The sequence below is a fragment of the Pristiophorus japonicus genome, chromosome 14 (genome assembly GCF_044704955.1).
Source record: "Pristiophorus japonicus isolate sPriJap1 chromosome 14, sPriJap1.hap1, whole genome shotgun sequence".
In the NCBI taxonomy this organism is placed as follows: Eukaryota; Metazoa; Chordata; class Chondrichthyes; family Pristiophoridae; genus Pristiophorus; species Pristiophorus japonicus.
In genome coordinates, this window is record NC_091990.1 from 162,339,653 (window position 1) to 162,354,382 (window position 14,730).

The following is a 14,730-nucleotide window of genomic DNA, read 5'->3' on the forward strand; positions in this document are numbered from 1 at the left end:
ATGATCAGGGCTGGGAACTCAACATTCAGGGGTATTCAACATTCAGGAAGGATAGAATAAAAGGAAAAGGAGGTGGGGTAGCATTGCTGGTTAAAGAGGAGATTAATGCAATAGTTAGGAAAGACATTAGCTTGGATGATGTGGAATCTATATGGGTAGAGCTGCAGAACACCAAAGGGCAAAAAACGTTAGTAGGAGTTGTGTACAGACCTCCAAACAGTAATAGGGATGTTGGGGAGGGCATCAAACAGGAAATTAGGGGTGCATGCAATAAAGGTGTAGCAGTTATAATGGGTGACTTTAATATGCACATAGATTGGGCTAGCCAAACTGGAAGCAATACGGTGGAGGAGGATTTCCTGGAGTGCATAAGGGATGGTTTTCTAGACCAATATGTTGAGGAACCAACTAGGGGGGAGGCCATCTTAGACTGGGTGTTGTGTAATGAGAGAGGATTAATTAGCAATCTCATTGTGCGAGGCCCCTTGGGGAAGAGTGACCATAATATGGTGGAATTCTGCATTAGGATGGAGAATGAAACAGTAATTTCAGAGACCATGGTCCAGAACTTAAAGAAGGGTAACTTTGAAGGTATGAGGCGTGAATTGGCTAGGATAGATTGGCGAATGATACTTAGGGGGTTGACTGTGGATGGGCAATGGCAGACATTTAGAGACCGCATGGATGAAGTACAACAATTGTACATTCCTGTCTGGCGTAAAAATAAAAAGGGGAAGGTGGCTCAACCGTGGCTATCTAGGGAAATCAGGGATAGTATTAAAGCCAAGGAAGTGGCATACAAATTGGCCAGAAATGGCAGCGAACCTGGGGACTGGGAGAAATTTAGAACTCAGCAGAGGAGGACAAAGGGTTTGATTAGGACAGGGAAAATGGAGTACGAGAAGAAGCTTGCAGGGAACATTAAGGCGGATTGCAAAAGTTTCTATAGGTATGTAAAGAGAAAAAGGTTGGTGAAGACAAACGTAGGTCCCCTGCAGTCAGAATCAGGGGAAGTCATAACGGGGAACAAAGAAATGGCGGATCAATTGAACAAGTACTTTGGTTCGGTATTCACTAAGGAGGATACAAACAACCTTCCGGATATAAAAGGGGTCAGAGGGTCTAGTAAGGAAGAGGAACTGAGGGAAATCTTTATTAGTCGGGAAATTGTGTTGGGGAAATTGATGGGATTGAAGGCCGATAAATCCCCAGGGCCTGATGGACTGCATCCTAGAGTACTTAAGGAGGTGGCCTTGGAAATAGCGGATGCATTGACAGTCATTTTCCAACATTCCATTGACTCTGGATCAGTTCCTATGGAGTGGAGGGTAGCCAATGTAACCCCACTTTTTAAAAAAGGAGGGAGAGAGAAAACAGGGAATTATAGACCGGTCAGCCTGACCTCAGTAGTGGGTAAAATGATGGAATCAATTATTAAGGATGTCATAGCAGTGCATCTGGAAAATGGTGACATGATAGGTCCAAGTCAGCATGGATTTGTGAAAGGGAAATCATGCTTGACAAATCTTCTGGAATTTTTTTGAGGATGTTTCCAGTAAAGTGGACAAAGGAGAACCAGTTGATGTGGTATATTTGGACTTTCAGAAGGCTTTCGACAAGGTCCCACACAAGAGATTAATGTGCAAAGTTAAAGCACATGGGATTGGGGGTAGTGTGCTGACGTGGATTGAGAACTGGTTGTCAGACAGGAAGCAAAGAGTAGGAGTAAACGGGTACTTTTCAGAATGGCAGGCAGTGACTAGTGGAGTGCCGCAAGGTTCTGTGCTGGGGCCCCAGCTGTTTACATTGTACATTAATGATTTAGACGAGGGGATTAAATGCAGTATCTCCAAATTTGCGGATGATACTAAGTTGGGTGGCAGTGTGAGCTGCGAGGAGGATGCTATTAGGCTGCAGAGTGACTTGGATAGGTTAGGTGAGTGGGCAAATGCATGGCAGATGAAGTATAATGTGGATAAATGTGAGGTTATCCACTTTGGTGGTAAAAACAGAGAGACAGACTATTATCTGAATGGTGACAGATTAGGAAAAGGGAAGGTGCAACGAGACCTGGGTGTCATGGTACATCAGTCATTGAAGGTTGGCATGCAGGTACAGCAGGCGGTTAAGAAAGCAAATGGCATGTTGGCCTTCATAGCAAGGGGATTTGAATACAGGGGCAGGGAGGTGTTGCTACAGTTGTACAGGGCCTTGGTGAGGCCACACCTGGAGTATTGTGTACAGTTTTGGTCTCCTAACTTGAGGAAGGACATTCTTGCTATTGAGGGAGTGCAGCGAAGGTTCACCAGACTGATTCCCGGGATGGCGGGACTGACCTATCAAGAAAGATTGGATCAATTGGGATTGTATTCACTGGAGTTCAGAAGAATGAGAGGGGACCTCATAGAAACGTTTAAAATTCTGACGGGTTTAGACAGGTTAGATGCAGAAAGAATGTTCCCAATGTTGGGGAAGTCCAGAACCAGGGGTCACAGTCTGAGGATAAGGGGTAAGCCATTTAGGACCGAGATGAGGAGAAACTTCTTCACCCAGAGAGTGGTGAACCTGTGGAATTCTCTACCACAGAAAGTAGTTGAGGCCAATTCACTAAATATATTCAAAAGGGAGTTAGATGAAGTCCTTACTACTCGGGGGATCAAGGGTTATGGCGAGAAAGCAGGAAGGGGGTACTGAAGTTTCATGTTCAGCCATGAACTCATTGAATGGCGGTGCAGGCTAGAAGGGCTGAATGGCCTGCTCCTGCACCTATTTTCTATGTTTCTATGTTTCTATGACTCCAGCATTTTCCCAATGATAGATGTCAGGCTAACTGGTCTATAGTTTCCTGCTTTTTGTCTGCCTTTTTTAAAGGAGCTTCCATTAATAAGCTTCCATTATATATTACAATGCATTGGTGGGTCACAGAATGTCATGCAATACCTGTTGCGCCTGTAGATGGTGCTGTGAAAGGAATTAATGTACATATTATGTCATGTTACCATCTTTCAAAAGAACTCCAGTTGGCAGGTTTTTCCATTCTGAACTGCATTGCATTTAACGACCATGAGGTGGCTCTTTACCATTGCCTTTCCTATATCCCCAACACTAAGTCAGGGCCTTTATTACAATAAAGATATAAAAGTATGAATTGTAATGTCGCTTAGGATTTTATTTTCCATTTCCTGTCCTTACCAACTCGACGCCTTTTGGTCCCAACTGTGAACTACAACAGCCAGTGAAGCTCTGCCAGTTCTGCTCCTTACAGACAGTGAAGTTCCCCCTGCTTTGGCCACAAGAACACCTTGACTGTGAAGGAAATGGAATGCACTCTCCTCATCCTTACTGAGAGCATACAGCTCCTGGAAAGGAAACAACCACCCCACCTCTGAAATGATGTTTCTCCAGTATATGCAAGGCTGGAGAGGCAGCACCATAGCCTTTCCTTCCCCAAGATCCAGTTTTGACCCCGGCAGATGGGCAGTCTGTGCATCTCCCCACAGGTCCCTCTCACCATTCCCCTCCTCCATTCCCCTGCTCCTCCACAATTTCTCCTCCCATGTCCAATCTCCTCTTCTATACTTTCACCTTTCCTATCTCTCCTCTCCTCCCTCAAAGCCTCCCTGATAAAGTGCAACATCTCCACCGACACCTGGGAGTCCCTGGCCAAAGACTGCCCTAAGTGAAGGAAGTGCATCCGGGAGGGTGCTGAGCACCTCGAGTCTCGGCGCCGAGAGCATGCAGAAATCTAGTGCAGGCAGCGGAAAGAGCGTGCGGCAAACCAGACTCCCCACCCACCCTTTCCCTCAACGACTGTCTGTCCCACCTGTGACAGGGACTGTGGTTCTCGTATTGGACTGTTCAGCCACCTAAGGACTCATTTTAAGAGTGGAAGCAAGTCTTCCTCGACTTCGAGGGACTGCCTATGATGATGATGATCTCTCTTCCTTCTCTCCCTCTCTCCCTTTCCTTTTCTGCCACTATCTGCCTTCCTGCACCCACCTCCACTGCCTTTTTCCATTTAACTTCTTGCCTACTAACCCTACTTGGTCTGACTACTGTACTTCATTTTGATTTCCCACATAGAAACATAGAAAATAGGTGCAGGAGCAGGCCATTCAGCCCTTCTAGCCTGCACCGCCATTCAATGAGTTCATGGCTGAACATGAAACTTCAGTACCCACTTCCTGCTTTCACGCCATACCCCTTGATCCCCCGAGTAGCAAGGACTTCATCTAACTCCCTTTTGAATATATTTAGTGAATTGGCCTCAACTACTTTCTGTGGTAGAGAATTCCACAGGTTCACCACTCTCTGGGTGAAGAAGTTTCTCCTTATCTCGGTCCTAAATGGCTTACCCCTTATCCTTAGACTGTGACCCCTGGTTCTGGACTTCCCCAACATTGGGAACATTCTTCCTGCATCCAATCTGTCCAAACCCGTCAGAATTTTAAACGTTTCTATGAGGTCCCCTCTCACATGCAGCATTTTGGGAGGTCAAAAAGTGCTCAATTCTAGAAAGGATTTGCTGGCAGTAAGTAACAAGTAGCCTGACGGTGATGAATGAAATAGATAGAGCTGCTAATGTGGCAAAATATATTCAGCCACAATAGACCTTCTCTTGGCCAGTCCATTCCAAGGCAGAGTCTGTCCCCTCAATATAAACTCTTCCCGTCAACAGAATGAAGTTCCAGCCCCAAATGTATCACGCTAATCTAGTAAAAACATTTTTGAAATAAATGTAGTAGGTGGGATATATTTACTTTGCCACACCAGCTATTGATTGGGGGCGCAGTGGGTTGACACACACCTCCCACTCCCAGAAGGCGATTCTGATCCTCTAGTTGGAACCTGCGATGTTGTGGATTTCCAAGCTAGGTGCTTGTTGGCGAAATGAGGCTTCTGACTGCTCACTGTGCTCCCACTAATCATTCTGCACTTCAGATCAGCTGTTTCTCCTGGCGAGGTTTATTTGTGAAGCAATTTGTCTTTGATCAGGAACTGTTCCACGGGTTGGGAAATGGGATGGAATCATCCTGTGGGTCAAGGGTTGGAAATTCCACAGTTAGAGTACTGGACGGATAAGCTTTGATGAGCCGAATAATCTCTTCTCGTCCTTGGCTTTTGTTATTGTTACAATAGTGATACAATGTGACTGAATTGGAAAATGTCCTGTTCCCTTCCACCAGCATATCTCCCCTCGATTAGCACGACAAAACCACATACCACATTTTTAAAAGAACCTGACCTTTCTTCGTGTTGGCCAGTAATGACTGGGTTAGCACATAACTGCTGCCATGTCCGAGCAGGTACTTTGCTAATGCCCATTGAACTGGTCAGCCCAGCTCTTGCCTTCTGCCAATGTGCTGCACACCCTTGTGCATTTTTATCACTTGTGTAAAATAATCGTGTTTCTGTTGATCTTTAGATGATGCCAGTCGAGTTAAACTCTCTCCCACTGCAGAACCGGCCAGTGATTATATCAATGCTAATTTCATGCCGGTGAGTTACATTTATTTATTCTATATAGAACTAGTAGATCTAGTTATACATGGACTTTCAAAGGGCCCTCGATAAGGCAGTAGTACATCATCATAGTAGACTCATGATTTAAGGTGGAGTTAGGTGACGAGCAGCAGAATAGATAGCAAACTGGCGACAAAACAGAAAACTAGAGAGTTTGGGTATAAGGTATTTATTCAGACCTGTGGAAAGTGGTGTTCCACAGGGATTGGTGATAAATGATTTGGACTCTGGAATTGGCAGTACAATTCAAAATGTGGTGCATGACACATGATCAAACTGCACAATCTAAGTTCAGCTCAGAGTCACAGCTTTGGGCAAATATATCTGGGCCTTCAAGTTTAAAAACTTCATTGAGTTCAATGGACAAATTAAATCATTTTATTGTGAACTATGTAATTTTTTAAATGTTTCATTTTGTTTAAATCTTTATTTTGGATAGTAGGGATTCACTTACTGAAGAAAAAAAAATGAAATTAATTTCCATAAAGTATTTGTCTGCTCTGCCGCCCAGATTCCCAACCAATCAGAATTGGTGGGTTTACATTGATAAAACCCACTATAAAAATGGAACTGGGAACTTATAATGGGGAAAAAGTTGATGCAAAACGTGGACAACAGGAGGTGCTGACAGGCAGTGCACACAAAGGTAACATTTTTAATATGGTATGGATTGGGTGGGACACACCCGTCGAGATTCTGTTACATACCAAGGGAGACATTGGTCTGAAAATTGCATTCGGAGGCTTCCTTCGGACAAACACCTCTGACCCCCAAAAATCTACGAAAATACCTGATGGTCCCGGACGAACCTACGATTCCGGTCTGAGGCCTTCAGCGTACAGGAAGATGTCTTCCAAGTACGTAAGTCTAGATTGGGATCATGTGGGTCTGGACCACCAATCACTGTCTGGTATTCTCATTGATAATAACGGGAGCTCTGTTTGTATGGGCTACCATTACTATCAATGAGAAAACCCCCAAAACAAGAAACACAGCACAATAAATTAAAAAAAACACCTCGCATATTTAAAATTAATTTAAATTAAATGTAATTAAATGTTTTAGAATAAAAAAAATTGGGGGGAAATGTTTTAATGTGTTTTAATAGGGTTAATAATAAACTTACCTTAATGGACAAAATTGAATGATTACATTTAATTTTTCTATGTTTTAAAAGTGTTGCACTGGTAAAAGTAAGCTATGCTCCTGCCTTTACCAGGCATAAAAATTTGAAGAACATTCGCTGGGCATGTGTTGAGCAAAAATAGCCCAATCTCTGTCCCGCGGATGTCCTTCTCCCGGGGATGCGGAAGATCTGTTGAAAGAAATTTTGACGGAACGGAAAAGCTGCTTTGTTCGCTGCATGCACACCGCGCCCCGAGAACGGGCTTTTGCGAGGTCTCGCTGGGTCCGTACGCATATCGTACACACCCGGTGAGGCCGGAATTTTCAGCCCATTTTCTCTCTCTCTCTCTGGACGGAATTTTCTGGGGGGTCAGCGGGCGGGATCAGGGGCAGGTCAGGTGAGAAATTAGATTTGTTTTCAGAGCGGGTCGGGACCCCGCTGTCAAGCCGCCGCAAGTCGCCTTTCCCAATGTCCGGTCTGTCAGCGCTGAGCAGACCCAGCAGGCAGCGGCAAGCCACCCAATTAAACTCAGGAACATCCAGTTGACAGATCATTAACTTACCTTTTCGCTTTACCCCTGTGCTCGCTGACCTACATTGGTTTCCGGTTAAGCAACGCCTCGATTTCAAAATTCTTATCATTGTTTACAAATCCCTCCATGGCCTAACCCTTCCCTGTAATTTCCTCCAGCCCCAAGATGTCTGTGCTCCTCTAATTCTGTCCTCTTGAGCATTCCTGATTATAATCACTCAGCCATCGGTGGCCGTGCCTTCTGTTGCCTGGGCCCTAAGCTGTGGAACTCCCTGCCTAAACCATTCTGCCTCTCTACCTCTCTTTCCTCCTTCAAGACTCTCCTTAAAACATACCTCCTTGACCAAGCTTTTTGTCACCCGCCCTAATTTTTACTTAGGCGGCTCGGTGTCAAATTTTTTATCTCATAACACTCCTATGAAGCGCCTTGGGACGTTTCAATATATTAAAGGCGCTATATAAATACAAGTTGTTGTTTAACTTCATGGCCACGGAACCGTGCTGATCAGGGACCACGACTGTCAACCTGAGGCGGGAGTTCAGTGGCCATTGCTCCGGCTGATTACTTTGACAGCTTCAAATGTACAGTAAAAGCTCCCACCTGACAGATCATCACTTTCCTCAGCCACAAGCTGTTTCTCAGTCCATTTCTAGCACAGGTTGTGCAGGCTTCCTACTTTCCACCCTCCATTTACTCTCACCTTATTGGAAGAACTCTCTCACCATTGACAGAATGCTTCTGTTATCTCCACTTCACCTGCCATCTATTCCATCAACATGGGTGCCCTTTATATTCTCTCACCTTGGTCCTCAGAATCCCACCACGATCAGCCCCAACACCAGGAGCACCAACAACACCAACCTTCTCCGCAATCACCTGATGCTGCACAGGACACAGGGCATCAGCACCCGACCACATTGCTGCTGGGGATGGCCTCACCCGGCCACATTTACTTCACTTGACGTTGTACACCCTGACTGCCACATGATGCACCAGGTTGGTACCACCCCACACCAACACCATAAAGCATCCCCGCAATGTCCAACCCATTCCTTTCACACTCACCATCATTGGTGGGTGGGGGGGGGCTACCTGTAGTGTATGAAGAAAGAGTCAGACTGAACACTGTGAGCTCAAAGTAACGTGTGACCGTAGTCTTTTATTGCAGGTCTCCAAAGTGCCTCTCCAACCTGTGAAGCCTCCTTAAATACCTTTGCTCCCAAGGGATTATGAGATCCCTTGGGACTCCGGGCAATGAGCCCTCTGGTGGCTGTACAGAGTATATACAAGTCCAGATACATAATAACATTCCCCCCAGAGTCAACAGTGCAACTATTTACAAGGTGAGGCGATCTGGGGCCCTTCTTGTCCTGGCTAATCGTCTCGGTGTGAAGGCTGGTGTTGTTGAGTCATTTGTTGGGCCCTCGCTGGGCTGCTGTGTAGCTGGCCTTGCTGGGCTGCCTGGTGTGTTGAGCCCTGCAGAGCTGCTGTGGATGATGGGTTCTGTTTCGTGGTCAACTGTGGTGTTGGGGGATCAAAAAAGGTCGGGTCCAAGGTGGGTTGCTCAGGATAGTCCGTGAATCTGAGTTTGATTTGGTCCAAGTGTTTCAAGTGAATGAGTCCATTTGAAAGTTTGACCCGAAACACCCTGCTCCCCTCTTTGGCCACGACAGTGCCGGGATGCCACTTGGGACCTTGCCCATAATTTAATACAAATACAGGATCATTGACTTCAATCTCGCGTGACACATTTGCGCTATGATGGTATGCACTTTGTTGAAGCTGCCTGCTCTTTACCTGTTCATGTAGATCAGGGTGAACTAACGAGAGCCTTGTCTTAAGTGCTCTTTTCATGAGCGGTTCAGCAGGTAGGATCCCAGTGAGTGAGTGTGGTCTCGTGCAGTAGCTATTGGTGAGGCTACACCTGGAGTACTGCATGCAGTTTTGGTCACCTTACTTAAGGAAGGATATACTAGCTTTGGAGGGGGTACAGAGATGATTCACTTGGCTGATTCCGGAGATGAGGTGGTTACCTTATGATGATAGATTGAGTAGATTGGGTCTTTACTCGTTGGAGTTTAGAGGATGAGGGGTGATCTTATAGAAACATTTAAAATAATGAAAGGGATAGTCAAGATAGAGGCAGAGAGGTTGTTTCCACTAGTCGGGGAGACTAGAACTAGGGGGCACAACCTCAAAATATGGGGGAGCCAATTTAAAACCGAGTTGAGAAGGAATTTCTTCTCCCAGATGGTTGTGAATCTGTGGAATTCTCTGCCCAGGGAAGCAGTTGAGGCTAGCTCATTCAATGTATTCAAATCACAGATAGATAGATTTTTAACCAATAAGGAAATTAAGGGTTATGGGGAGCGGGCGGGTAAGTGGAGCTGAGTCCACGGCCAGATCAGCCATGATCTTGTTGAGTGGCAGAGCAGGCTCGAAGGGCTAGATGGCCTACTCCTGTTCCTAATTCTTATGTTCTTATGTTCTAAGCAGGACTCGGGATAGGCGAGTCTGCAGTGAGCCTTTAGTTACCCTTTTCAAACCTTGCTTGATGGTTTGCACTGCTCTCTCTGCCTGACCATTGGACGCTGGTTTAAACAGGGCAGATGTGTCATGTTTGATCCCGTTACGGGTCATAAATTCTTTGAACTCAGTACTGGTAAAACATGGCCCGTTGTCGCTCACCAGGACATCGGGTAAGCCATGTGTGGCAAACATGGCCCGCAGGCTTTCAGTGGTGGCAGCGGACGTGCTAGCCGACATTATCTCACATTCAATCCACTTGGAGTATGCGTCTACAACCACAAGGAACATTTTACCCATGAACGGGCCTGCATAGTCGACGTATACCCTACACCACGGTTTGGAGGGCCAAGACCATAAACTTAGCCATGCCACCCTGGGTACATTGCTTAACTGCGAGCATGTATTACATCTGTGAACGCAGGACTCGAAGTCCGCATCGATGCCGGGCCACCACACGTGGGATCTGGCTATCGCTTTCATCATTACGATGCCTGGGTGGGTACTGTGGAGGTAATTGATGAAGGTGTCTCTGCCCGTCTTAGGGACCACTACTCGATTGCCCCACAGAAGACAGTCTGCCTGTATAGACATTTCATCTTGGCGTCGCTGGAACGGCTTTACCTCTTCCTGCATTTCCACTGGGACACTGGACCAGCTCCCGTGAAGCACAGGGCTTTTGACTAGAGATAATAAAGGGTCCCGGCTTGTCCAGGTTTTGATCTGCCGGGCAGTGACAGGTGATTGCTCACTCTCAAATGCTTAGATAAGCATTGCTAGATCTGTGGGCTGCGCCATTTCCACCCCTGTGGTGGGCAATGGCAGCCTACTGAGAGCATCGGCACATTTTTCTGTGGCGGATGGCGTAGTTGTATGCAGACAACGTGAGCGCCCATCTATGGATGCGGGCCGATGCATTGGTATTTATCCCTTTACTCTCGGAAAACAGGGATATAAGTGGCTTATGATCAGTTTCCAATTCGAATTTTAGCCCAAACAGGTATTGGTGCATTTTCTTTACCCCATTACCACACGCTAACGCTTCTTTTTCAATCATGCTGTACATAAGAACATAAGAATTAGGAACAGGAGTAGGCCATCTAGCCCCTCGAGCCTGCTCCGCCATTCAATAAGATCATGGCTGATCTGGCCGTGGACTCAGCTCCACTTACCCGCCCGCTCCCCATAACCCTTAATTCCCTTATTGGTTAAAAATCTATCTATCTGTGACTTGAATACATTCAATGAGCTAGCCTCAACTGCTTCCTTGGGCAGAGAATTCCACAGATTCACAACCCTCTGGGAGAAGAAATTCCTTCTCAACTCGGTTTTAAATTGGCTCCCCCGTATTTTGAGGCTGTGCCCCCTAGTTCTAGTCTCCCCGACCAGTGGAAACAACCTCTCTGCCTCTATCTTGTCTATCCCTTTCATTATTTTAAATGTTTCTATAAGATCACCCCTCATCCTTCTGAACTCCAACGAGTAAAGACCCAGTCTACTCAATCTATCATCATAAGGTAACCCCCCTCATCTCCGGAATCAGCCGAGTGAATCGTCTCTGTACCCCCTCCAAAGCTAGTATATCCTTCCTTAAGTAAGGTGACCAAAACTGCACGCAGTACTCCAGGTGCGGCCTCTCCAATACCCTATACAATTGCAGAAGGACCTCCCTGCTTTTGTACTCCATCCTTCTCGCAATGAAGGCCAACATTCCATTCGCCTTCCTGATTACCTGTTGCACCTGCAAACTAACTTTTTGGGATTCATGCACAAGGACCCCCAGGTCCCTCTGCACCGCAGCATGTTGTAATTTCTCCCCATTCAAATAATAATCCCTTTTACTGTTTTTTTTTCCCAAGGTGGATGGCCTCACACTTTCCGACATTGTATTCCATCTGCCAAACTTTAGCCCATTCGCTTAATCTATCTAAATCTCTTTGCAGCCTCTCTGTGTCCTCTACACAACCCACTTTCCCACTAATCTTTGTGTCATCTGCAAATTTTGTTACACTACACTCTGTCCCCTCTGCCAGGTCATCTATGTATATTGTAAACAGTTGTGGTCCCAGCATCGATCCCTGTGGCACACCAATAACCACCGATTTCCAACCCGAAAAGGACCCATTTATCCCGACTCTCTGCTTTCTGTTAGCCAGCCAATTCTCTATCCATGCTAATACATTTCCACTGACTCCGCGTACCTTTATCTTCTGTAGGCTCTCTCAGCCTTAGACAGACTCCTGGATGCATAAACAACCGGTTGCAGTTTCCCGAAATCATTGGCTTGTTGCAATACACACCCGACGCCATATGACGACACATCACATGCTCGTACCAAACGCTTACATGGATCATACAACACAAGCAATTTGTTTGAGCATAACAATTTTCTCGCTTTTACAAAGGCATTTTCTTGGCTTTTGCCCCAAACCCATTCGCCCCCTTTTCGTAGTAAGACATGTAGTGGTTCTAGCAGAGTGCTGAGACCCAGTAGTTCAAGAATCCCAGGATTGACCGCAGCTCCGTCACGTTCTGTGACTCGGTGCGTTCTCGATTGCCTCCGTCTTCGCGTTGGTGGGCCTGATGCCATCCGCCGCAATCCTCCTTCCCAAGAACTCCACTTCAGGCGCCAGGAAAACGCACTTTGAGCGTTTTAACCTGAGCCCCACGTGGTTGAGCCGACTAAGAACCTCCTCCAGGTTCTGCAGATGCTCGCTGTGTTCCGACCTGTGACCAAGATGTCGTCCTGGGAGACCAAGGTTTGCGGGACCGACTTCAGTAAACTTTCCATGTTTCTCTGGAATATCGCCGCCGCTGATCGGATTCCAAATGGGCATCTGTTATAAACAAAAAGACCTTTGTGCGTGTTGATGCAGGTGAGGGCCTTCGATGATTCCTCCAGTTCCTGCGTCATGTAGGCTTCAGTCATATCCAGCTTCGTGAACGTCTTTCCTCCCGCCAGCATTGCAAAGAGGTCGTTGGCTTTTGGAAGTGGGTAGTGGTCCTGCAGGGAGAAACGATTGATAGTAATTGCCACAGATTCTGACGGTGCCATCTCTCTTGAGGACTGGGACAATAGGACTGGCCCACTTGCTGAACTCGATCGGTGAGATGATGCCCTCTCTTTGTGGCCGGTTGAGCTCAATTTCTACCCTTTCTCTCTTCATATACAGTACTGCTCTCGCCTTGTGATGGATGGGTCGCGCCCCCGAAATGAGGTGGATCTGCACTTTTGTTCCTTGGAATTTCCCGATGCCTGGTTCAAACAGCGAAGGAAATTTGTTTAAGACCTCTGCACACGAAGTGTCGTCAGCGGGCGATAGCGCTCAGATGTCGTCCCAGTTCCAGCGTATCTTTCCCAGCCAGCTCCTGCCGAGCAGCGTGGGACCATCACCCGGTACCACCCAAAGTGGTAGCTTGTGCATCGCTCCATCGTAGGAGACCTTTATGGTAGCACTGCCGATTACAGGAATCAGTTCTTTCTTATAAGTTCTTAGTTTCGTGCGAATTGGAGTTAAGACGGGCCTTGAGGCTTTGTTGCACCACAACCTTTCGAAAGTTTTTTTGTCCATGATGGACTGGCTCGCGGCCGTGTCCAGCTCCATTGACACCGGGAGTCCATTTAGTTCAACCTTCAGCATTATCGGGGGACAATTCGTGGTGAATGTGTGCACCCCATGTACCTCTGCCTCCTTTATCAGAGGTTCTGTTTCGTCGTGATCCACCGTGGATCTGTCCTCCTCTGCAACGTGGTGCTTTGCAGGTTTAGCAGGCCGAGCAACTCGCCTGCACACTCGTTTGAGGTGTCCCATTGTTCCACAGCCCTTGCAAATGTATCCTTTGAATCGGCATAAATGGAAACGATGATCACCCCCGCAGCGCCATCAAGGTGTTAATGGCCTTGCATTCATCACCCTTGATAGTGGATTCTGAGACATCTGCGGACGTGTAGTTGCAGGTATGTGTGACCTGCTCTGTCCGTTACGATTCGAAAACAACATCACTTCGTTCGCAGTACTTGTAGCAGCACTTGTGTGCTGAGAGATTTGCTTTGTATTGTCACTGGTGGCAATGAACGCCTGGGCTATCGCTATGGCCTTACTCAAGGTTGGGTCTCTTCAGTCAAAAGTTTGCGAAGTATGATTTCGTGGCCAATGCCAAGTACGAAAAAGTCTCTGAGCATGTGCTCCAAATGTCCTTCAAATTCACAAAGTCCTGCAAGGTGTCTTAGCTCGGTGATATAACTCGCCACTTCCTGACCTTCAGATGTTTTGTAGGTGTAGAACCAGTACCTCGCCATCAGAACGCTTTCCTTCGGGTTCAAATGCTCTCGCACCAGTGTGCACAAATCATCGTACGATTTCTCTGTGGGTTTCGCTGGAGTGAGCAGATTCTTCATGAGGCCATACGGTGAGGAGGATCGCTCTACGTTTGGGAGCGCTCTCTTCCCCATCTAGCTCGTTGGTCACGAAGTATTGGTCGAGTCGCTCCACAAAAGTTTCCCAATCATCTCCCTCCGAGAATTTCTCCAGGATGCCCAATGTTCTCTGCATCTTTGGGTTCACTATCTGTATCTCATCGCCAGTTGTAGTGTATGGAGAAAGAGTCAGACTGAACACTGTGAGCTCAAAGTAATGTGTGACCTTAGTCTTTTATTTCAGGTCTCCAGAGTGCCTCTCCAACCTGTGAAGCACTCTTAAATACCTGTGCTCCCAAGGGATTATGAGATCCCTTGGGACCCCGGGGAATGAGCCCTCTGTAGCTGTACAGAGTATATGCAAGTCCAGATACATAACAGTACCGTTATATCTCACCATTTACTGCAACTCACTAAGTCACTTCCAAAAATACACACAAATCTGTCCAAGAACAAAGAGTGTTGAAAATAAAGGTTTCAATGTTTGACACCACATTAACAGAAACTTTACGTGAAATTGGATAAAACACCCAAGTGCCTGCCCTTGTTGTTTGTTGGTATGATTGGACAAGGATGCTAGTGAGTGTGAGGGATGGCTTGTGGGAT

General features: G+C 46.6%; 1 protein-coding gene across 2 annotated transcripts in view; it reads left to right on the forward strand.

Moving 5' to 3' along the window:
- Window positions 1-14,730, forward strand: part of ptprja (protein tyrosine phosphatase receptor type Ja) — a 275,279-nt gene that overhangs the window by 238,433 nt on the left and 22,116 nt on the right. For both annotated transcript variants that reach the window (XM_070899743.1, XM_070899744.1), the window contains one exon: window positions 5,426-5,499. In XM_070899743.1, the coding sequence (XP_070755844.1) occupies window positions 5,426-5,499 (74 nt within the window). The remainder of the gene's footprint in view (window positions 1-5,425; window positions 5,500-14,730) is intronic.